This window comes from Aotus nancymaae, unplaced genomic scaffold (genome assembly GCF_030222135.1).
Source record: "Aotus nancymaae isolate 86718 unplaced genomic scaffold, 86718_ANA_hifiasm-v0.15.2.pri h1tg000033l, whole genome shotgun sequence".
Taxonomy (NCBI): domain Eukaryota; kingdom Metazoa; phylum Chordata; class Mammalia; order Primates; family Aotidae; genus Aotus; species Aotus nancymaae.
In genome coordinates, this window is record NW_026988447.1 from 23,578,711 (window position 1) to 23,601,261 (window position 22,551).

Sequence of the window (22,551 nt, forward strand, 5' to 3'; positions counted from 1 at the left end):
AAACAGGCTGAGTAGAAACTCAAATCCATCCAAGATAGATTACCTAAAGGTATTTCTGAGACATGTCCTGTGGTACCTCTTTTAAAGACATATAAAAAGGTGGTAGAAAGAGAAAGTCAAAAATTTCTGCATGATTTAAAAAAAAAAGGTTGTTCTGATGAGAGGGTATGGAAAGTATCCTAAACAGCATCCTCTAAAATCTTTCCCCTCCAAAAAGAAAAAGTAAAAAGTTACAGGCTCAAACCTCTACACTCCTCTCAGGAACTCCCATTTCCTTCGGCAGGCCTTCAGATGGCCTAGCTTAGCTGGCAAATATTCAAATACAGTTATTCAAAATATGTTAATGAGGCTAACGTGGTGTTTGCATCACATAACCCAACCCTCCCTTTCTTTGTGTGAACTGAACCTGTGCAGGTTAAAACAGGCGTGCCAAACACTTGCTAACTGAGATTACTGACTGTTGGCTGAACAACTGCCAATTTAAAATAAGCATTTAGAGAGAAGGGCTTTGCTCAAATGCATGCTGTATTTAAAAATGGATACAGAGTTTCATTTTGATGTTCAAGTCACTCCTACTCCCATATTCCTCTATGGGTATGAAAGCAAACATTAACCATTTATATTCTTTAAGCACCATGTTCAAAGTATGCTAAAGATTCCAAGGTACTTTAGAAGTACTTTTAAAAAAATAATTTTCTAGGGAAATGTTTTTCATTCTACAAATGAAGAAATGGAAATAGCATTTACACATTGTATAGCTAGGGATAACTGGAATCAAAAACAGAACTCTGTTATTTTATTTGAGTTAACATACCTATTCAACAACATCTTCAGCATGGTATCAAATATATCTTTTGTGGGTATAATAAAATCACAAAGCAACTAATTGCTCGTCTTTGGTTTGCACATATTCTCAAAATCTGAATATTTCCCCCACAAAATCAGACTATCTTCACATTTTCATTCATCTTTCTCCCAGTCCCCTACCTCTCCCTGCCCAAAAAAAGGCATTGGCTTGTTTCTTCATCCACACAGACATTCCATACATAGCCTGAATTTCAGAACTTAGGCCATGCAGCTTCATGTTCAGCAGGACAGAAAGCACTGGTTAAAAAAAAAAAATCTCAACACCTCGCAGTCCCAAAATTCGTCCCCAAATCACCAGACCTTATGCAGGAAAGCAGGATCCAGTATCATACACGTAAAAATTAAAGAGGGATTGGTAGGAAGATATAAATGAGATTACACACTTACCCATGGTGACTCATTCTCATATGCTCAAGATTAAACAGAGCACTGAATCTAGATCAGGAAAGAATTTTTCCTCAGGGGAAGAAAGGGGTGTGGGATTTCCAAATGTGCACTACAGTAAGATCATCTGTGTGAATCAGGTGAGCAAATCCCACATAATTAACTTCCTACTACTGTGAAGGAGCAAACACAGATTAGGTGCACGCCCTCCTGAAAGGTGTTTGCATAAAGCCCCTTCTGTTGTTTCCAATGCTACCGAGATTGAATGGAGGAGCCGGATAAAGTGGGCTGGCACAACCATCTGAATACTTAACCTACTTTACTGTACACTTAAAAATGATTAAGATGGTCAAGTTTATGTTATATGTTGTTGTTGTTTTGTTTTAACCACAATTGAAAATTTTAAAAGGCAGCAATTGGGATGAACGGCTCCATGACACAGCTAAAAGGCTCTGGAAAACTACAAGGGTTTAAATGCTGGAAATCACAGCAACCCATTAAAGATGGAGGTGGATACAGAAATGGGAATGGGAACAGCTCTGGCCTGGGTATCAGGAAGCTGTGTTCTACTCTTATCTCTGCATGCTGAAACCAGTTGGCCTTGAACTCAGGGTATTTCCTAGGCCTAACTTAAGAATAGAAAGAGTAAAAAATGTTTTTCTTCTTTCATTAAGAAAAATTAGCCTTTATCCTCTTTGAGTCATTTTCTTCTCCTTTAGGTATTTCCATAAAAATCTCAAAGTTAAGAAAATCTATTCTGCTTTGGAAGTATATGGTTTAGAAAAACAACAGATCCTGTTTGCAAACAAACAGATGTTTTGTTTTCAAGGCTAGAACTTACTTGAAGGATGAAAAATATTTCAATATCTATGTTTCAATTTTACTTAGTAAAAGCATGGGTTTCTCAATATATAACTAATTCTCCAACTTGGGGCAAAACACACTTGCTAAAAAATTTAGTGCACCTAAAAGCTACTACAAAAGAGTATCTTTTCATTATTTAAGAGTCACTGGCATAAGTAGGTAAGATATTAAATATTTGGATATCTCTGAGTATTAAAAATTATAACTTAAAACAAAGAAATAAGGAATACCAATATACTATAAATTTTAAATGAATCTGTGCACATTTTCTATTCAAATATAAGTAAACAGAAAAATATAAGGTCAAATATGTATATTATAGTTTAATAATAAATCTTCCACACTAAATTTAAGAAAACAAACACTCCCCTTTAGTAATTTAGGCAAAGGGCAATAAATCTGCTTACCTAATATTTTGTAACCCCTTTTTTCTCTATACGGTAAACTCAAAATGGAAAACTGTAAGTTAAAATACTCCCACTGAAAATTTATAAGTGATTTTTTTAAATGTTGCACTTGGATAACTAATGTTACACTTCTAAGAGCATTTACACTTGTTTTCAGAAAATATAAATATTCATTGGAAACACTCATCACTACGTTAAACAATATATGGATTAGAATAAATTATAAGGAAAAAAATCTGAAAAACAGGAATACTAAGAGGCTCATAAAAAAAGATATATACCAAATGTATGATTTAAAAAACAAAAGAAAGCTAGAAAATAACGTCACCTGAAATGAAGAGAGTCAAATCCTGAGCCCAGTCTTCAAAGTGCATGATAGAAGTCACAGGGGTCTATCCTTCCTTCATTGCCAGAGTAAATGGAAGAAGCTGGTTTTGGGTCTCCACCAGCAAACAGCAACAACCCTTCTATTCACTTCAGAGCAAAGTGATCAACTAACTAAACTTACTTGGACTTTCAGTGCAATGAGAGGGTGTGGTAGACACTTCACACAATAATGATCCTCAACACTTACAAAGCAGATATGAAGATTCAATAAGATCTTGTGGGCAGACAACAGGGAGAGAACATGAAAGATGGTAAAGGATTATCAAGTTAGTTAATATACTATAGTGGTGAAAAGTTCTAAAGTACAATCTGGGTTGCTACAGCATGTATATGGAAAAACGAATACTTTAATAAGAGATAATTAGAACAAGGAAAGACGATTTAATGAACACTGGTGATACTCATCATTTTATAAGTGACCTCCAAAATGCTTTTTTTTTTGTTTGTTTTGTTTTTGGTCAGAATCTCTCTCCAAGGTTACTGAATGGAACTATAAAGTTCCTCTGTGGAAATGACATGTCAAAAAAAAAAAAGAATAGCTGTCTAGAAGCAGAGTACATTCAGTAGGTAACTGGAAATCAAGTACTTTATTCCTCTGCTAGGATTAAGTAACCATTCCCACCTGTTCCACTTCTTGACCAATTTCCTGTAGTGGAGTCAGTCTGTCTTTCTTGCTCTTTCTCTAATGTGGATTTTAAAATCAAAGTTTAGGTTAAAAGAGATAGATTAGAAAATATATACTTAACACACACATACACAAACATAGAAAGAGTTGGAAAGCAAGAGAACCTAACTTCTTTAGTCAAGTAGGCCTACTTTTGGTGCTCTTTTACAAATCAACCACATCTCAGCTAACTAAAAATTAGGGCAAACCAGACATGTATTATAAAAACAATGGGAAAGAATATTAGAAATGTGAACTATTCCAGAAAATCTAGACTATATAATAATATGCTTCAGATCCAATAACCAGAATAACCAGAACTTCTGGTGAATAGCTAATCCTCCTTCATCTCTCCTCCTCATTAAGCCATTCATGAACTCTTGATTCAGGAATGTACATTCTTTTTTAAACAGATACCTACAAAATATTTTCTTTGATTTAATCATGTCTTTTGAGTTTCTCGGCAACAGTTAGGTACTTTCTCACATTTTAACCTTTCTAAAAATTCCTTTTCACTTTTGTCATCCTCTAAACATGTCCTCTTTGGAGGACAGTTTGATCTAGTACACTGCCAGAAAAACTAAACACTTATCTTTTTAAGCAGCACAGTATACTCACTCCCTTCATCTCATAGAAGACAGGTTAAAGTTACTCTCAGTTTTGGTTCTTGCTTTCCTATTCCACTCTTTAAAGTATGTACTTCTATTGGATTTTTCCTTCTTGTCTCTTTTTCCCTCTATGCCCAACTCAGGATTTCTTGAAGAGTAACCTAAGGACCATCTACATCAGAACCAGCAGGGGTTCAAGTTGGAAACTGCAGTTTTCTGGAACTCAATCCAGAGTTAATAAAAATATTAGGAGGGTAGAGCCCAGGAATCTTCACGTTAGAAGTTACCCAGTGATTGTTATGCACACAGAAGCTTAAGGACCACTGCTTTAAACCCCTGTTTTTTTCCCAACCAAATGAGACAAGGACTCTGCCAAGCCTTAAGTATCCTAGGATCATCTGAGAAGAGAGAACACCTTTACAGTTCTCTCTTTGCCTTCCTTCTAAAATACACATGGATGAGGCAAGAAAGCTTGAAGAGTGGGCTGGATATGAGACATCAGCAGAAATGTAGACTTGTCAGCCCTGCTCTGTGGCTGCTGCCAATTACAGTAGCCAGACCTGCAAGAAGACTTGATTACATGTAATTTATAAAAGGTAAACAAGCTGGGTGGCTTGTGAACAATGAATGGTGATATTCCAGCCAAGATGTAATAAAATGCATGAATAAATGACTCAGCATCCCCCTACCAGACAACAATTGGCTGTTCTCTTAAGTTAGGAGAGCAAAGGAAAAATGAGTATTTTGGTAATGATTTAAATGACAACAGATCCTTAGAGAGAGAATTTACCTATCACCTCCTTAACCCTCTACTGATCAAAGGCTCAGCCATCTCAATGACTGTTTTTCTCAAACATTATTTTAGTCAGAAAAACAAATGTTTGCTTCTGGTGCTATGACGAAATCCAACTGGAAACGGGGAAATATACTAAATGAATAACATAAACGTAAGAACCAGCTTTATAAACCTCTCTATATGAGGATTTCTCAACTTCAGCACACTGATATTTTGAGCCAGATAAATCTATGCAACACAGCATGTTTAGTAGCATCCCTGCTTCTACCCACTAGATAACCAGAAACATTCCTCCCTCCAGCTGTAGCAACCAAGATGTGTCCAGAAATTGTCAAATTGATATGGAAGTGCTGGGAAGGGAAGAGCGTGGCCCCTTTAAATGATACGGAGGTGGGGAAGGGAAGTGCTGGATAGAGGAAGGTGTGGTCCCTGGCTAGGGCTCCACCCCCACGAACCTAGGTAAGGACAAGTACTCCAGCCTAGGAGCCCAAATGTTGCCTTTCCCAGGACCACCCAGGCTGGCCACGCCCCCATCCTGTGCCTATAAAAACCCCTGAGACCCTAGCAGGCAGACGCAAACAGCTGGAGTCTTGAAGAGTATATTGGCCAAAGAAGACACAAGCGGCTGGTCTTCGAGAGCACGCTCTGGAAGAGCACCCGGCACCCGCAGGCCAGCAGACCATCCACTGGCGAACCAACTCAGAGTCTGCCCGGAGAGGCTGGAGAAGAGTCGGGCGGCTGAGGAGTGGACTCCAGGTGAAAACCATCTCCCTTCTGGCTCCCTCATCTGCTGAGAGCTACTTTTTTTTTTTTTTTAAGACGGTAGTCACCCAGGCTGGAGTGCAGTGGCGAGATGTAGGCTCACTGCAACTTCTGCCTCCTGGGTTTAAGCGATTCTCCTGCCTCAGCCTCCCTAGTAGCTTGGATTACAGGCGCCCGCCACCACACCTGGTTAATTTTTATATTTTTAGTAGAGACGGGGTTTTACCACGTTGACCAAGCTGGTCTTTAACTCCTGAGCTCAAGTAATCCGCCCATCCGCCTGCTTTGGCCTCCCAAAATGCTGGGATTACAGGCCTAAGCCACTGTGCCAGGCCACTATTTCTACTCAATAAAGCCTTGCACTTATTCCCCAGGCCCACGTGTGTGATCCAGTTCTTCTGGTACACCAAGGTAAGAAACCTTGGGATACAGAAATCCCTCTGTCCTTGTGATAAAGTGGGTCTTCTCACTGAACTGGTTAACACAAGCTGCTAACAGAGGGCAAACTAACAAAGCACCCCATAACACACACCCACTGGGGCTTCAGCTGTACACATTCACCCCCGGACACTGCCATTGAGTCAGAGCCCCATAGCCTGCCCATCTGTATGTCTGTATGCTCCCCTAGAGGTCTGAGCAGCGGGGCCCTGAAGAAGTGAGACACACTCCCATCGCATGCCCTGTGAGAGGGACAAGAAAACCTTTCCTGTTTTAAAATGTCCCCAGGAGGGGGCAAAATCACCTACCCACTTCCACTAAAAACTGCTCTAGACAGAAATATCATGAAGAAATGTGCATGTTAGTAAAACAGCTCATAGAACACATTTTTTACATAAAAATCTCAATTTTTGCTCCTAAATATTTATTTTTAAATATTTTATATAAATATATACATTTTTTTTTTCCATTACCAGGGACTAAAATACAAAACCCCTGAGACCCTTTTTTTGAGACAGAGTTTCGATCTTGTTGCCCAGGCAGAGTGCAATGGCACAATCTTGGCTCACTGCAACCTTGGTCTCCCCAGTTCAAGCGGTTCTCCTGCTTCAGCCTCCTGAGTAGCTGGGATTACAGGCATGTGCCACCATGCCCGGCTAATTTTTGTATTAGTAGAGACGGGGTTTCATCATGTTGGCCAGGCTGGTCTTGAACTCCCGACCTCAGGTGATCTACCTGCCTCAGCCTCCCAATGTGCTGGGATTACAGGTGTGAGCCACCATACCCAGCCTAAAATACAAAGTCTTAAGTGTGTTTTAGTAAGTTATCTAAGCCATGATAATAGGGCTACATAAAAAAATAACTGAGTCACTCCTCACTTTTCCGAGTCCCAATCAATCAGTTGACATAGCTGTCAACTTTATCTTCAAAGTATTTCTGTTCATTTAACAGCACCAGCATATCCATCAGATAGAAGGCACAGTGTTTGGGGCCCATGATACTTTTAAGAACACACAACAAGTGTCTTAATAAAATAAAAAATGAAAAATATGCAAATCAACAGGAAGTAACAAAGAAATAAAGAAGAAAAAAAAGAAAAAAAACTGAAAAATAATATAACAACTACTCCAGGTTAGAATATATTCATCTTTACACTGACATAGTTGCAAAATACAATTTTTAATTTTTTTTTAATATAGGAAGGGGAACCTATGAAGGCAAAAGTACCTGGGGCTCACCAAAGTCACAACATGGCCCACTATGAGAGGGTAAATAAGCAAGTAAACAAGCAGATATCAAGTGTGGCAAGTGCTATGCTATGGGAATAACAGAACATGACAGGACGACAAAACAGATGCTCTACTAAAAATACAAAAAAAAAAAAAAAAAAGCCAGGCGTGGTGGCATGTGCCTGTAGTCCCAGCTACTGGGGAGGCTGAGGCAGGAGAATCACTTGAACCCAAAACGCAGGGGTTGCAGTGAGCCAAGATTGTGCCACTGCACTCCAGCCTGGGCAACACAGTGAGACTCCGTCTCAAAAAAAAAAAAAAAAAAAGAAGAAAATCTTCTGGCTGAACCACTGGATGAGGAACAGCCGTGAGGACCGGGTTTAGGGAGAGGATGATAAGATCTGCTGTGGGCATTCTGACTCTGAGTTGCTGTGGGCTATATAAGCAGTTTTGGATTTAAACCGTTAGATCCGGCCTGGCGCAGTGGCTCACGCCTGTAATCCCAGCACTTTGGGAGGCAGAGGCGGGTGGATCACAAGGTCAGGAGTTCGAGACCAGCCTGACCAACACGATGAACCCCCGCCTCTACTAAAAATACAAAAATTAGTCAGGTGTGGTGGCAGGTGCCTGTAATCCCAGCTACTCCAGGAGGCTAAGGCAGGAGAATTGCTTGAACCCAAGAGGTGGAGGTTGCAGTGAGCCGAGATTGCGCCACTGCACGCCAGCCTGGGCAACAGAGCGAGACTCCATCTCAAAAACCAAACAAACCAAAACTGTTAGATCCACAGATCTGAGAGGAGAAATGGGCTGAGAAAGAGTACTCGAATTATCAACATATAATTCAGGGCCCTTAACTAGGTGTTAAGTAAGAGCCATAGATGAGCTTTAAAGGTCAGAAAACATCCAAGATTATAGTAATGTTTGTGTATAGGTTGGTAAGAATTCTTACAGTAACTGAGAGCCTCAAATTTTCAAAGGAGTTCAGGATCTCACAACAGATGAAGAACCAACTAACAAAGATGAAAGGAGGAGGAGACCAACCAGGGCTAGCACTCAAACCCTCAAGAACTCTAACACTTAGGGACATCAGAAACTGGTGTTTAAATGAGGGCGATGAAAAAAGGACCCAGCTGTATTCCATTATGAAATGAACAGCAGGTGAAAAAGAGGGAATAGCCAAATGTAAACAGCAATGCAAGAGTCTGGCTGGGAAAAGGAGAAACAGAAATCAGATCTTACTCCAGCCTCGTCTTTGAAAATGGAATCCATCTTTTAAGATCTTGGTGAAATGCCTCTTGCCACCTTTATTAAGCCTTCACAGAGTAGCTGAATTAACCTCTTTTTGCTGGATTCTTCTACCACTATGTCTCACATATCACTGATCATGATGTAATTTGTAGAACTAAGTGCAGCACACAGCTCTCAAAAGTGAAAACAGTGTTCACTTGGTCCTCCTTTTGCATTCTTCACAGTGCCCTGTTCATCTGGGCATTCACTCTGACAGAAAGGACTTTATCTGGGAGGTGAGAGATGGGCCCCAACAGAGCAGTTGCTTAAGTAGTATGACTTTGGATAAATCAATGCATCTCGCTTCGGCTAATTTTCATTTCTTGTAAAAAGAGGGTGTTGGGTTTTTGGTGGACAAGGAGAGATGTGGAATTAGAACAAAGGTTCAATATAGCTATTGTTTTTGTAATGCAAATCATAGAAAGTAAAACTGAATTAAAAGCCAAAGGACACTCGAACAATACATGAGAGAGGAATGGGTTAGAAAAGGTTAGAAACATTGGACAAGAGAATTTATAATTTTAGGCTCAAAATTCTACAATTATTTGATAGTACTGTTTGAGAGAGTGTGCAAGGCACTGCACTGTATATTTGAGATAGAGAACAAATGCCATCTTTGTCCCCTGTAAATTAATATCCTGTTACAAACACCAAAGAATGATAAATGAAGCCATAGTTTTCTTTGTAAACAGATTCCTGTGTATATACCTTTTTCTCTGTATACTGTGGGTCACTATGAAAATGCATTAGGCTTGGTTTTCCCATTTGAAACATTCAACACATAAATTTGACTCTCAACGATTTGACTGCTTAAAGGAATAGAAAGAAAAAAGAATACCATTCAATAGCACCAGTTGAATTGTGTGCCTTTTTCTTTGGAGGTAAATGACCTACATACCCAGCAAAGATTACTCAGAAGGCTTTGGTTTTATGTAACAGCATCACTAGGAACAAAGTACCTTCCCAAATATTTTACATTCTTTGGAGTTCAATATTTCCTTTTACCTTTTCTCAACACTTCAAACATTTAAACCTGAAACTGTCAAGAACATGTAAAGTAAATACTCCAACATAACTTTGGGGTCAATTAAAACTTTGCCAGAGGGTAGAGGGTTCAAATAATACCTCCTTAGCTGAATGAGGTAATCATTCCTCATCAAGCTCTACACAACAGCATTGGAATTCAAAACACCAAAGGTAGCTTTTACCTAGTATCTGTCTTTCAAAAGTCAAAGATTAAAGCACTTCTCTCTCGTTAATCAAGGGGTCATTCCTCCACCAGAAGCACCTTAGTCTTGGCAACTCCAACTATGGCCACAGCGCTGATGGGAATGTGCTAAGGACTGGAACTGGGAAGGCACGCACGCAGGTAATTCTTTCATCAGGTAGTCATCTCAGGGAGGAGTTCTGCTAGTCATAAAGTGGCCTAACCGCATTTCCCAATTCAGCAGTAACTAAAAGCTGTATTTCAGGAGAGAAAAACAATCTACATGCTTGGTGGAACATTATTATTTCTATTCTTGATTACTACGTAACAGTGACACAAATTAATACTCCCTTTTTAGAGAAAAGGTAAAATAATGTGTGTGTAAAGATTTGGACACAAATATTTTGTAACTTTGATGTCTAGGCTTAGATCACAGAGAAGTAGAAATGAATAGGAAAAGAGAGAGTAGGGAACTATGGCACGGAGTGCTTTTACCTTCCATTTAAAAAAGTTACCAAATAAAATTGTATAGCAACTGGCTGACTAATGCATTAAATACAACAATAAAAACTATAACAACGAGGCAGGAGGATCACTTGGGGCCAGGAGTTCAAGACTAGCCTGGGCAACATAGAGAGACCCTGTCTCTATTTTCTATTTAAAACAAAAACTATAACAAAATGAGTTGAGTTCTTCCAGTGCTAATGTCCAGGATTTCATTTCACAAAAGCAAGTGTCTTAAATTACATTTACCTGCTTATTTCACATACAAAGAGCTAAATATATCTAGGCAATAATGGTAAATATTTAACTTAACCAAGCAACATAAAAGTAAATTATAAAACCTTGGTATTATTTGACATTTTGCCCCTCTTCTGACAGAAGGATGGCCTCCTCTCACTTTTCTCTTGAAATGTAAAATGGAATTTTGGTGCTTTCCCCTATGTGCAGTATTCTTAAAGAAGTATGTATAAAACTGTTCTCAAAATAAATTTAAACTACATGAGTCAAACCAAAAGAAAATAAAGTAAGGGAAAGGAAAAACAATCAACAGGATAGTTAAAGCAAAGTTTAATATTTGTCTTCCTAAAAAAAGAAAGGCCTCACATTTTTACATTGAAATGTTTGGACTCTTGGTATATTATTTTTAATTCATGGGACAATGTGGCCATTTGTTTTTTCCTCTTAGGACATTGTTTTTTGAACACATAACTTAAGAGAACTGCCTAGGCCAAGTACAAATTCAAAGTAAAAAGCTTGGGAGAAAAGAAAAGAAAACCACCATCAGAAAAACACTTGGTAAATTTGGCATTCTTTCGAGTATATAAAAATAAAAGAGAACTCAGTTTAGAAAGATAATAAACAGAGGTGAAGAAAGAACGATTAAATGGTAGAAAAAAATTAACTCACATTTCTCCTTCTAGAAGCTCTATTCCTTTTAACTTATATCCTTCACGTGTAGTTTGCATATAGCAGCTCTGCTAAAAACAACCACATGGAAAATTTTTGTTCCAGATAATACTGCAGGACAGGGCTTGGCAGCTACAAGTTGTAATCAGAATGCTTCAAGAGCTAATGTAACAGAGATAACAACCAAACATGCATTACAGTGCATAGTCTTAATTCTTTTTAAAAACAGGCTGGGAGAAGGTCAAAAGCTCTTAGGTTATAGTGTACTTTATTCAGTAATGAGAACTTTTAAACTAGGAAGAACTTTGCTCCTATGAATAAGTGAATTGCTTAAAATAGAAATGATTCTTTTTTCCAGTTAGGGCATTCTTGTATTATTTAAGATGCTCATACATATAAGCCTAGAATGAGCAAAAACTTTCAGATCCTAAAAATGACTTTCCCCAGCAATGCAACAGGCCTCAACTGCCATCTACAATTTATTGAGTCTCCTATAGCCATCTCACTGGCAACAGAAGAGCCTAGTTATTTAATAAATATGGAAATCCACAGCACAATGGGCCACATTTTGCCAATATAAAGAAGAAAGAACGTTAATTTTATGTGTGCTAGACCCCAAGAGGGGAGAATAGAGAGACCCGTGACTTGTTAAGTTTTCTGTATTAGTTGGCAGATTGAGATAAAAGGAGTCACAGAGAGAGTGTGACTTCAATCCAAGTTCAAACAGCAAATTCAGATGGAGCTCTAACTTGGTGGAAATTAGGCACCATGTTAATGCAAGGAATGTGAAATGAGAGAAACCCCTCCATCCACAGTCGGAAGGGGTTTCATGTGATCCGTTGCTGTTATTCTCTCCCCCTCAACACGAGCTGGCACTCACACAGCTGGGCTAAGATGGCTTCCAAAGTCCAAAATAAGACGCTAGCCCAAGGCAGCCCTGGCCCTGCTGCTGGAACTCAGAAGCAAATGAATCAAAGGCTCTTTTATTCTCCCTACCACCAGAACATGCTCCCTCTCTGTTGTAGACTAACTGCTTGCCAGAATGAATTACTTAGCTTAAAACAGACATAAAGAAATCTTAAACAACTCATGTCCCTTGGAATTTTAATAAGTTCAGGTGACCAAACAAGTTGTTTTGTTCCTTTCTAGTTTGACGCAGAAAATTCATTTGTGCTCAGGAGCCCATGAGGAACATTAGACCCTAGCAGAAACAAAAGCTTCTCTAACTAGAAGATACAGCTGACAGCCAAACTTCATACATGAAACTGGGGTATTGGGAAGCCGTTTTTTTTCACAAGGACATCTAAAATCAACACAAATCTTTGTTCTTTCTATAAAACCAGCCTTCACTTAAGATTTTGCTGTTGCTGCCGGCAGGACCTCAGCTCTTCCAAGAACAAAGTGTAAAATTCATTTGCGGAGTCTTCCCTGGCATCTCCCACCCCTCCACCCCCTGTTCTCACTCTAAACTCTTAGGTAATAGTCCATCATTCTTCATTTGGCAACTAATCATATATATCTATGTAACATATCTCCTATAAAATGATTGACAACTTGTCTTCACAAACAGATTAGAAACTCCTTAAGGGCAGGGAGTGGGCCTTTCCTTCCTGGCATTCCACACATGGCACATAACAAAAGTTCCTGAGATACCTGTTTATTATTCAGCCAACAGACATTTGTTGAGCTCCTATTCTGAGCCAGGCATTGCACAGGGGCTCAAGACAGCACCCAGCACAGGAGCACAGCAGCCAAAGGCCCTGTACGCAGGTCTGCCTTCAATTAAGAACCAAGAGTCCTCAAAGAATACTGCTTAAGCAGTCACTAAACTATTTAAGATAATTAACAAAGATTTATTTCCCCAAAAGGATGATTTATGTCCCCCCAAAAATTTATGTTGCAGCTTATTGATGAGCTCCCTATCTGTCCCTTCCACCCAAGGAAATGTCTGAGAAGAGGAATGCTAAACTGCAACAGAGCTTCTGCTGCATATCTACAGCTCTTCCCTCCTCCATTTCACAGCTAAGGAAACTGAGGATCAGAATGGTCAAATGCGCCTATGGGTGGGTAGTGGCAAAGCCCAGTCGAATCCAGGTCCTGACACTCAGTCTGAGCTTCCTTCCACTATAGCACAACGTCTCCACTAAAAGCATCAGTGGTTGCTCAAATTACATTTTAAAACAAAATTCTTCAAAAGTAATAGCCCATCTACTACAATGCCCTTTCTGGCTGTCGGTCTCTGTAAGAAAATTAGGAGTGCTGCGTACCTAATACACGTTTTGAATCTATCACCTCTGAAACTTTCTCAGTCTGCAAGTCGTCAACAGCTTATCTACATATTTTTATGTTAACTCCAAAATATGGAATTTTACTTATTCTCAAAAAATGCTGTGTATTTTATTCCTTACATTTTTAAAGATTATGGCAAAATACACTGAAGTAATCAGTCACTTGTCAACCAGATTATCCAACTATAACTCTTGCCATATTTTGTTTCAAGATGATATCTTTTTTTTTTTTTTTTTTTTGAGACTGAGACTTGCTCTGTTGCCCAGGATGGAGTGCAGTGGCACGATCTCAGCTCACTACAACCTCTGCCTCCCAGATTCAAGCAATTCTCTGCCTCAGCCTCCCGAGTAGCTGGGATTCCAGGAGCCTGCCACCGTGCCCAGCTAATTTTTTTTTATTTTTAGTAGAGATGGGGTTTCACCATGTTGGTCAGGCTGGTCTTGAACTCCTGACCTCATGATCCACCTGCCTTGGCCTCCCAAAGTGATGGGATTACAGGTGTGAGCCACAGCACCCAGCCCCAAGATGATCTCTTAAAAAAATAATTTTAAAGAGCCAGCAGAATTCTGAAACTACCCTCCAAACTAATACACTTTCCTAACAGTAATTTTGAATCTCAAAAGGTAGCAATCAGATTTAGAGATTCAGCAAGTTTCACATGGAGAGTTCTGTGCTTATCATTAAGCCCAGGCACAACAAATGAACTATCATTAACTATCATAAAGGCTTAATGTAATTGCAAGTTGATGGCCTCTGTTAATAGAAAAAACATTTTTGTTACACTTGAAAAGGTAAAAACCCTGGGAATCTGAATGGAATGTTTACTAACATGAGGATAGCAAGAAAAAATTTCCTCCAACAGAATAATTATGCTTATTCAATCACTATAAGCAGAAACAACAGAATCCATTGATTGCTAGTGGTAATTGTCAAAAAAAAAAGAGTAGGAAGAGTTTCTAGACATGACAATCCTCTTTGTTGTAGTGACACCATTGAGCAGGGGTTTCATGTTTAGCACAGGTCCTGCGCTGTCTGTGCTGAGATGCTGACACTTGGCCTGCCCAGCCCCTCCTCCATGTCAGATGTCAGGTGCCCACCCAGTAGGAGAGGCTATTTCTGTTTCTAGGCCCATTTCCAGAACCAGGGTTGTGTTCTGGGAGTCCAGACAAGAGTTGTCCTGTTAACTGACAGCTGCAAAGCAGGCAGAGAACCCACGCTGAGTACAGATTACCCACCTAAGAACTGACTGGGGCCTTGCTCCCAGGCTGGCTGTCAGCTAAGAGGCCACCTTGCTCTGGCCTCAGAACCAGGTTCTCCTGCTGAGATTGTGCACCTGCCCAATGCTGACAGCCGGGCTATGGAGGAGCCCGAACTTAGTGTTCGGGCTTGAGGCAAGGAAGCTCCTCCTGCAGAGCTATGGTGGTAGCCAGCTGGCTTGAAACAATCCTTTGTTTACAGACTTGCCTCTTATTTCAGCTAAAATTTCAGGTTCTGATGAAAATGCCACCATTTTTTCTTTAAATAATTCTTCAAAAGTCTGAGCACCATTGTTGAGTGCATACTACCAAGACTTTACTTGTTTTCTGTAACCCTAGTGACAGCAATCTGTTTATGATTCCATCAGGTCCTTAACAAAGTAAAAAAAGCAGCTGTTTAATGTATAACACAGGACAAAAACAGCAACACCATAGTAGCAACCCTGAAAAGAAGCATTAAAATTTTCACCTCCATTTTAAGTAGAATTTAAAAACTTCCAGGAGAATGAAACACATACAACAGGAGAGAACCCTTTTGCAAATACAGAAAAAATTAAAAAGATAAGGAAAAGCTGGGCAATCTGCTGACTACTCTTGACTTTCATTTTCTTCTGTCACTCTTTAAGAAATTCGAGAAAGTCTTCTGCATCAGACTAACACACTAGTGTGTAAAAAAACAATCCTCCTTGGTCCAGGCGCGGTGGCTCATGCCTATAATTCCAGCACTTTGAGAGGCTGAGGTGGGCAGATCACGCAGTCAGGAGTTCGAGACCAGCTTGGCCAGCATGGTGAAACCCCATCTCTAAAAATACAAAACAAAACAAAAAATTAGCTAGGCATGCCACATAGTGCTACTTGGGAGGCTAAGGCAGGAGAATTGCTTGAACCGAGCAGGAGGAGGTTGCAGTGAACAGAGATGGCGCCACCGCACTCTAGCCTGGGCAACAAAGCAAAACTCTGTCTCAACAACAACAACAAAAAATCCTGATTGAGTTGACTATGAAACAGTAAACATAACATGGAATTGTAACTGGAATTTATTGGGGGCCATATTTGAGATGGCTTTAAAGATAAAACAATTTAAGGCCAAACATAGTGGCTCAGAACCTGTAATCCCAGCACTCTGGGAGGCTGAGGCAGAGTTTGCGGATCACCTGAGGTCAGGAGTTTGCGATCAGCCTGGCCAACATGGCAAAATCTCATCTCTACTAAAAATACAAAAATTAGCTGGGCGTGGTGGTGCATGCCTGTAATCCCAGCAACTGGGGAGGCCGAGGCAGGAGAATCACTTGAATCTGGGAGACGGAGGTTGCAGTGAGCCAAGACCATGCCACTGCACTCCAGCCTGGGTGACAGAGCAAGATTCTCTCAAAAAAAAAAAAAAAAAAACTAAAACAGGCCGGGCGAAGTGGCTCATGCCTATAATCCCAGTACTTTGGGAGGCCAGGTGGGAGGATCATGAGGTCAGGAGATCAAGACCATCCTGCCTAACACAATGAAACTGTCTTTACTAAAAACACAAAAAATTAGCTGGGCGTGGTAGCCAGCGCCTGTAGTCCCAGCTGCTTGGGAGGCTGAGGCAGCAGAATCATTTGAACTTGGGAGGCAGAGGTTGCAGTGAGCCAAGATCGTGCCACTGCACTCCAGCCTGAGTGACAGAGCAAGACTCCGTCTCAAAAAAATCAAATAAAACTAAAACAACTTTTTTGTCACTTAAAAGCCCTTTTAAGGTCTGCCTTATAAATGCTGTAAACAGTGAGACAACTGTCAAAGTCCTATGGGCAAAATATTTCCAAACAGAATCATGATGCTCAATCTCCCCGAAGTCTCATTTAATAATTAGAGTACTAAGCATCCAAGATACCTTTTCACAGCAAATCCATTCATTACAAATCATTATCCAGAAACATTTGACCTACTGGGTGGCCAACAATGTTTCCTTTATCCAGAAAAATAAACATTCTACATGAAAAGAAAACAAGCATAGGAGATGCATGCATACGTGCCTGTATCTTTGATGGTCAAAGCTACTTTAGCAAAAACCATCTAAACTGACACCAAAGCCAAAAGATCATTAATCTGGGAATGTCAAAATCTTCTGGGCCACCAACCTGACAGCTAAAATACAAGCCTTATTTAACTCATAACACTCCATGCTGGTTTCCTCTATTGTGACAGCCACCCTGTCCACTGTCTTCCTGGACCATCTCCATCCACTTCATGCTTAAGTAAAGAAAACACCAGTGCTACACCAGGCAAGGAAAAACCTAGTTTCTCCCAAGCTGTTAGGCATATTCATCCTCCTGTGGAAAACACAATGTAGGCAGCCCACTGTCTCTCTCAAATGTTCCCATGGCTTCAGTCTACATTGAACTTGTTTCTCACACCAGCCAGAAAATATTTATACCACTCAACTTACACAGTCATATACCACTTTGCACTATTGCTTGACTTTTTCACATACGCTTGTCTCAAGGTCCCAAAGACTCAAAAAGCTACTTAAAGGCAAAGACCAGGTCTTTCATTTCTTTAGCGCTGTGCATCTGATCCAAAGCCCACCTCATTCTTGTATTCTCAACTAATATTCAGTTATAGGAAAAATTATAATCTGCAAGGACCTTTATTTTGTTGTTGTTGCTGTTTTTGAGACAGAATCTCATCCAGTGGCCCAGGCTGCAATGCAGTGGCACCAACTCCTCTCACTGCAACCTTCACCTCCCAAGTTCAAGCATTTCTCTTGCTTCAGCCTCTCCAGTCGCTGGGATTACAGGTGTGCACCACCACACTGGCTATTTCTTGTATTTTCAGTAGAGATGGAGTTTCACCATGTAGGCCAGGCTGGTCTCCTGACCCCAGGAGATCCACCCACCTCAGCCTCCTGAAGTGCTGGGATTACAGGTGTGAGCATGAAGGTCCTTTAGAGATATCCTAGTCTAAGCTCCACAATTGAAATGAAGTAGGTGAGAGTCATTAACCTTTTACAGTCCAATCAATCAGGCAGATCTGGTTCAAATGCAGGCCTGTTTTCTCTTTTGTTAAATAGAGATGACACCTACTTGAGAAAACAGTTTTAATAATCAAATTATAGTTTCCTTTTGGTTGTTTTTCTTGTGAAGGCATAATCTTTTTGGTTGATTTTTTTTCCTGGTTAATAGTTCAACTGAATTCTAAGCCCAAGAGGCAGGGCTTTTTTCCTACTGTATTTTCTGACCTTAAGGTTGGTGTCCAATACAGTGCCTGGTGTCTATTGAGTGAGCCATGAACTAACCATGTGAAAGAATGCATTAAACCTCTATTATCACTTTCTTGTTCAGCAAATGTGTTATTCTTTAGTTCCTTTAAGAATCCGTCTTTCCTAAACTGGGCCTTCTCAAAACAAATATACTCCCTACTCCTTTCTCTCTCTTTCTTTCTTTCTCTCTCTCTCTCTCTCTCTCTCTACACACACACACACACACACACACACACACACACACACACCTTTCTCTTTAAAACAGGTGGGAGAAAAAAATTGCCTCTTATATTTTTGGAATAAAGTTAGCGTTTTTACTAGGATATTCAGGAAAACAGATCGAAAGACAGGATTTATAGGGATTACACATCTCTGGAGAGCTTTCTTATGATTTGCGGCATCAAGTCCTTCAATAAAATTACTTGTCTATAACAAATTCTGGCAGAAAGTAAATCAGAAATTTACTGATGAGTTGTCAGTGAAGTTGAATGCTTCACTCTGTGTACTTCACTCTGTTCTATGAAAGCAAACAGTGACTAATAGGATTAACCTGAGCTCTAATACTGAGTGTAGATATTCTTCAATGACAAACGGGTTCCATTAGTACAGACATTAAATTTATACTATATTTAAGGGGTCATAAATTTTGCTTTTGCAAACATATTTTACTAGAAAAAATATTTGGTCCAGACTCCAGGAGAAAAGTGTCATTTCTTTCCTTTGCAAGAGGGCACCGACAAAACAGCCAATGGGGAGGAAGAATGCGTTCCCAGACCTCTGAAGAGGACACAGGTTTCCACTAAAGTATGGTTGATACTTTCAAGGAATATTTTTCCTAACAGCTAAAATGGTTTAACATATAGCATCTTGTATCAATTACACAAACACCATTAAAGCCACTCTGGTTCCCTGGGAAAGGACAGCAACTGAAATCCCTTCTGGCTTCAGCTGTCTCCTCCCGCCGAGTTTGACAGCACATCCAAGGCGCCCAAACACCAGCCACTAGGCTCCCCCCAGCGCACTCCTCTCGCAGCAAACCGCCAAGACTACCGGGCCAAACTCCAAAGTCCCTCAATTCAAAACCGCGAAAATGTGAACCCTGCTAAGCAAACGGCAGGGCGCGTAATAACTTTTATTTCTTTCCCTTTTGCGCGCATTCGATATGCTTGTCTCTACTACCAACTCCTCAGGTCCAAAGCCTGCTTCCCGCAACCTATCTCGAGGGGCGGAGGAGAGGGAGAGCGCCCACCAAAGACAGGGCTGGTGAGCCCTAAAACCTCGGCGGTTTTCCCAGTGCGGGAACTTTAGCACACATCAGCCCCCTAATAATCAGATGCAGGAATAAATCAGGGAGAAGGCGCCTCTCTCCATCGCACCCCATCCTTCCTAAGGAAGAAGAGAAGCGTGCAGCAGGAGTTTAGCCGCAAGTCTGGGCCCTCTTACGGGGCCAGCAGGCCTGCAAAGCAGGCTGTCGGGAACCTGGTGGAAGAAAGATATCCGGCCAAGTGGATGCCTGGGCGTGAGTGAGTGCAAGGCACCCGGGGTAGGGGCCAAGGGGAAAGAGACCGGCATTCGTTTAAGAACCAATCCAGTGCGCGGTCAGCTGCAGCCGCCCGCGAGCCGACTGAGGAGGGGTGTGGACGGCGAGGTCGGTAGATCTGCGCCCGCAGTTCTACTTACATAACGCTTCAACTTTTTCTCCGGGGGGGACTTTCGGAGCCATCCGGAGCAGACCACTTCGCCACCGCTCATGGTGCGCGCGTCTCGGGCTCTCGGCCGGGCAGCTGAGGGGCGGCGGGCGCGCTCCCGACACAGCCGACGCCTGTCGGGCGCGCAGCGGCCAGAACCTCGCTCTCCCGGTCGCGCACTCCGGGCAGACGGGGCGGACGGGCTCCAAGGCGCGCGGGTTCCTAGAGTTCGAGTCTCTCCTCTGCAGTCCGGCGAACCTGAACAGAACGCGAGCCGGGGCGGCGGGCGCGCCGGCCTCCTTTCAGGGCGCCCGCCTCGCCTTCAGGGGTGCCGTCTCGCCAGCCGCCTCAGCAGCGCTCGGACTCAACGGGACTCTGCCCCAACTCGGAGCCGCAGCCGCGGTCCCTTGCGCTCCGCCCCCTAGGGACAAGACCTCCCCAGAGCGCTTTCCGAAACAGACACAGCGCGGCTCACGCACACACACAGACACAATGCCCCGCGCGGTGCCCACTCTCGCTCGCCCGCCCTCGGTTTCGGTGCGCCCGGGCGATCCTCCTTCCCCCTCCTAGGGGGAGGGTGGGTCACTTCTTGGCTCACGAGGAACACGGTGGACAGGGGAAGCCACGAGCCACCCGCGGGCAGCCGGCGCGGGGCTGGTCCCGAATCACAGAGGGAGCCGCAGGGTTGGCGGCGAAGCGCCGGGCGTTTCTGAGCCGCGGGCGCAGGGAGGTCGCAGGTCGAGACGGAGGGTGGGTCCGCTCTCGCGGCCGCCGAAGAGGGCGGGGAGCGGCTTGGCTCCTGGGAGGGATCCCGCTGTCCCGTCCCCTCGCGCTCCTCCCCCACCCCGGGGCGCGCGGCAGGTTCTGAGCGGCTCGGCCCCAGATCCCGATCCCTCCCTCTCCCGGCCTCCGAGCTCCCTCTTCCTCCCTTTCCTCCTCCCCTTCCCACGTTCAGGCCCGGCTCCGGTTTCTGCCCAGACTTTCTCTGAAACTCCGCCGGAGCGCTTCCAGCCAAAACAACAAGGGCCGGGGGAGGAGGCGGACGAAGGGAGGGAGCGAGAGAGGGAGGGAGCGCGAGTCCGAGAGGCACCCTGGGATCTGTAGTTCTGGAAGCAGGAGCAGGGTCCTCCGCCGTCCTGCGGCCCCCAGCCGGCTCATCGCCCAGGAGGACAGCAGAGGCCTCGGCTAGGGCACAGGCACCGGGCTCGGGGGCGGGGAGGACCGAGGGACTTTCGAATGTTTACCCGGGGTTTGCCATCTTGACTCAGCCCGGGTGCCAGTTCGGAGTTTGTGCTGCGCCCGAGACCAGGAGTTTCGGAGTTTTCTCTGCTTGACAGCCTGAAAAGCAAAACCCACAGGAGACCACCATCCTGCCGGTCCCCGCTGCGCGAGACTAAAGGGCAGATCAAGAGGGCCCGGGTGCTCCCAGCTTGGAGGGGAGGACAGATTGGGGACCCACCAGGGCTGGCCTGGGCTGGTCTCTGGAGCCGTCGGGCCAGAGTGATGGCGGCGCTTGGTGGGGCCAAGGATTTGATTGGGTCCTATCTCTGGGACATTTTGAAGCCTCACACTCCCTCCATTTGTTGCCTATTTCTTCCACTTAACTTTGTATTTGTTTGAAATCTACTGTCGGGATGCTGGACCGGGCGGGAAATTTGGCCGGGCGCGATGGCTCACGCCTGTCATTCCAGCACTTTGGGAGGCCCAGGCGAGCGGATAACCTAAGGTCGGAAATTCGAGACCAGCCTCGGGAATTCGGGATCAACATGGAGAAACCCAGTCTCTACTAAAAATACAAAATTAGCCCGGTGTAGTGGCGGGCGCCTGTAATCCCAGCTACTCAGGAGGCTGAAGCTGGAGAATCGCTTCAACCTGGGCTGCGCTCCAGCCTGGGCAACAAGGGGGAAACTACATCTCAAAAAAAAAGAAAAGAAAAAAGAAAAGGGAAACTTACTGGGTGCCCTAGTTCTATTTGCCTACTTGTGTGTTTCACAATTATTACACCTGGTCCTGAGTTTAACATGATTCTATAATAGAAACATCTTCTCCAATGTATTTGTGAAAAACAAAGCCCCAAAGCAAATTTCAGAAGATCATATAATCAGATAAAAGTGCTAAAAATATGAGGAGATAAATGAACATTTCTGGAAAGACGTAACTTCATTTTCTTATTAACACAACATTCATATTCTGGAGCTCTTCTGAATTTCAAAATGTTAGATAATTGTAATCAGAAATTAGGTACTGGAGTGGTGACAAGACAAAGATCCCTGCATATATGGAGATAGTGGCATAGGGTAGTAAGCAAATAAAGGGCCCACAGAACTACAGATTGCTCTAAAAATGTGCCCTGAGGGAAACTGACAAAATGAGATGAAACGAAGATTTAGGTGGGGAAAGGGACTCTTTTGTGAGGACCTATGTAGCCAGGGACTTGAAAGAGGTTGTAAAGAAAAAAAGGAGAATCAGACTTGTTTTCTCCACCAATGAAAGGAATAACCCTGAGGAAACTGAAAGAGAAAAATGCAGCAACAGGATTACTTAATAGTGAGCCCAAAAGGAGACCCCTGGGAACCTGGAGGTGAGGATAGGGAAGAGTTCTGAGGAGGGATGAGGGAGGTTGCTAAATCGTGAAACTCCAGTTCCCTAAGCTGGAACATTGATAAGAACCACTCCATTGCACTATCATGAATGGGCGTCTTTCAGTAACTTTCCATTAGGTTAATATGTCCTTTACTCTCATCAATGTCAGAGAATACCTTGAAATTAGAAGTAA

General features: G+C 42.6%; 1 protein-coding gene across 4 annotated transcripts in view; it reads right to left on the bottom strand.

Moving 5' to 3' along the window:
• GAB1 (GRB2 associated binding protein 1) overlaps window positions 1-20,249 on the bottom strand; it is a 132,160-nt gene extending 111,911 nt beyond the window's left edge. For 2 of the 4 annotated variants that reach the window (XM_012453979.3, XM_012453977.3), the window contains exon 1: window positions 19,768-19,842. In XM_012453979.3, coding sequence (XP_012309402.1) covers window positions 19,768-19,839 — 72 coding nt within the window. In that variant the 5' untranslated portion in view covers window positions 19,840-19,842. Of the gene's footprint in view, window positions 1-19,767 lie in introns of all 4 variants that reach the window. The other 2 variants (XM_012453978.3, XM_012453980.3) reach the window with 2 other exon arrangements.
• Between the last annotated feature and the right edge of the window lie 2,302 nt (window positions 20,250-22,551).